The following is a 1616-nucleotide window of genomic DNA, read 5'->3' as shown; positions in this document are numbered from 1 at the left end:
AACTAACACTCTTATATAGCCTTTATAACTAACACTCCTGTATAGCCTTTATAATTAACACTCCTCTATAGCCTTTATAACTAACACTCCTGTATAGAGTTTATAACAAACACTCCTGTATAGCATTGATAACAATCATTCCTGTATTGCCTTTATAACAAACACTCCTTTATAACCTTTATAACAAACACTCCTGTATAACCTCTACAAATAACAAACGTCAACGTTCAAAACGCTTCGTTGTCACTAAAATTCTACGAATGTCATGATACGAAAGTAATATCGAAAATTGACTAGCATAAAATTCTGTTAATTTGTATGTTACGAAGCTGTGTAAAACAGTTATGATATGTAATATGTAAAACAGTACCTCATTCATTACGGTCTAGACGGGATATAGAACTAACAGTTATTATATGTAATGCAATGGTGATAAATAAGGCTAAGTGTTCATTTATCTACTGAAGTCAAGATAAGCATGGCTGATTAAACTAGTATCAGCTAAAATGATGATCTATAATTATTTTGGTATAAATTTCAATGATGATAAGAAAAATTAATTATGATATATAATGCTAATTTGCTGGTGATGATAAATAAAGCAAATGTTCTGGTATTTACTGAAATGTTAATAAAGATGGAAAATTGTTTAAGAACCAACTAAAATGATAACAAATTTATTTAAATGTAGCTATTTTAATGATTATGAATAAGGCTAAACGTTCTGGCATCTTCTAACTTGATGACAAATAAGGCTTATTACACCGGTATCTCCTAAAATGATAATAAATATTAACAATTCTGGAATCTAACGATGATAAGTAAGACTTAATATTATAGTATCAACTAAGAATGGGAAATATGCTTCATTACTTGTTAGTTGTCACTAACTCAGACATTAAAAAGGACGGATTGTTCTGGTCACTTTGTCAGGTTACGATATTAAGGACAGATTGTTCTAGTGACTTTGTCAGGATACGATAGTAAGGACGGATTGTTCCGGTCACTTTGTCAGGATACGATATTAAGGACGGATTGTTCCGGTCACTTTGTTAGGATACGATATTAAGGACGGATTGTTCTGGTCACTTTGTCAGGTAACGATATTAATACCTTGTTAAACACTGAGTAAGTATATCTTATAACGAAAAATGAGTTAAGAAAACATGCAAGAGTGTCAAATACATGGGGAACTTACTTGAATCGCATATGACCCCGGCATCTTCTGAATGAAAACAGTCGTGGAAGCTGTCCGAACGACAGTTTTCAAGTGATGTCTCCTCTCCAGTACACTGCAATTCATCATAGAATATTTTACCAGTTCCGTTTCCAAATACACCCTCAACGGTGGCAATGGACACATCTCTGTAACAGAAAAACCAAATAATGCATGTACAGTTACTGACCTTACATCAATAGTAGCGATACTATACTCTCTGTAACAGAAAAACACATCATGTCTATACCGTTACTGACACTCCATCAATAGTAGCGATACTATAATCTCTGTAACAGAAAAACACAACATGTCTATACCGTTACTGACCCTCCATCAATAGTAGCGATACTATAATCTCTGTAACAGAAAAACACAACATGTCTATACCGTTACTGAC

The 1616-nt window shown here is 33.2% G+C and overlaps 1 protein-coding gene across 1 annotated transcript in view; it reads right to left on the bottom strand.

Annotated features, from left to right (window-relative positions):
- Nucleotides 1-1616, bottom strand: part of LOC110460699 (deleted in malignant brain tumors 1 protein-like) — a 66774-nt gene that overhangs the window by 63227 nt on the left and 1931 nt on the right. The window contains exon 2 of the mRNA XM_021513755.1: nucleotides 1199-1365. Coding sequence (XP_021369430.1) covers nucleotides 1199-1365 — 167 coding nt within the window. The remainder of the gene's footprint in view (nucleotides 1-1198; nucleotides 1366-1616) is intronic.

Source organism: Mizuhopecten yessoensis, unplaced genomic scaffold, assembly GCF_002113885.1.
Source record: "Mizuhopecten yessoensis strain PY_sf001 unplaced genomic scaffold, ASM211388v2 scaffold10457, whole genome shotgun sequence".
Classification (NCBI taxonomy): Eukaryota; Metazoa; Mollusca; class Bivalvia; order Pectinida; family Pectinidae; genus Mizuhopecten; species Mizuhopecten yessoensis.
Note: the sequence above shows the minus strand (reverse complement) of the source record. Positions and strands in the feature narration are given on the sequence as shown.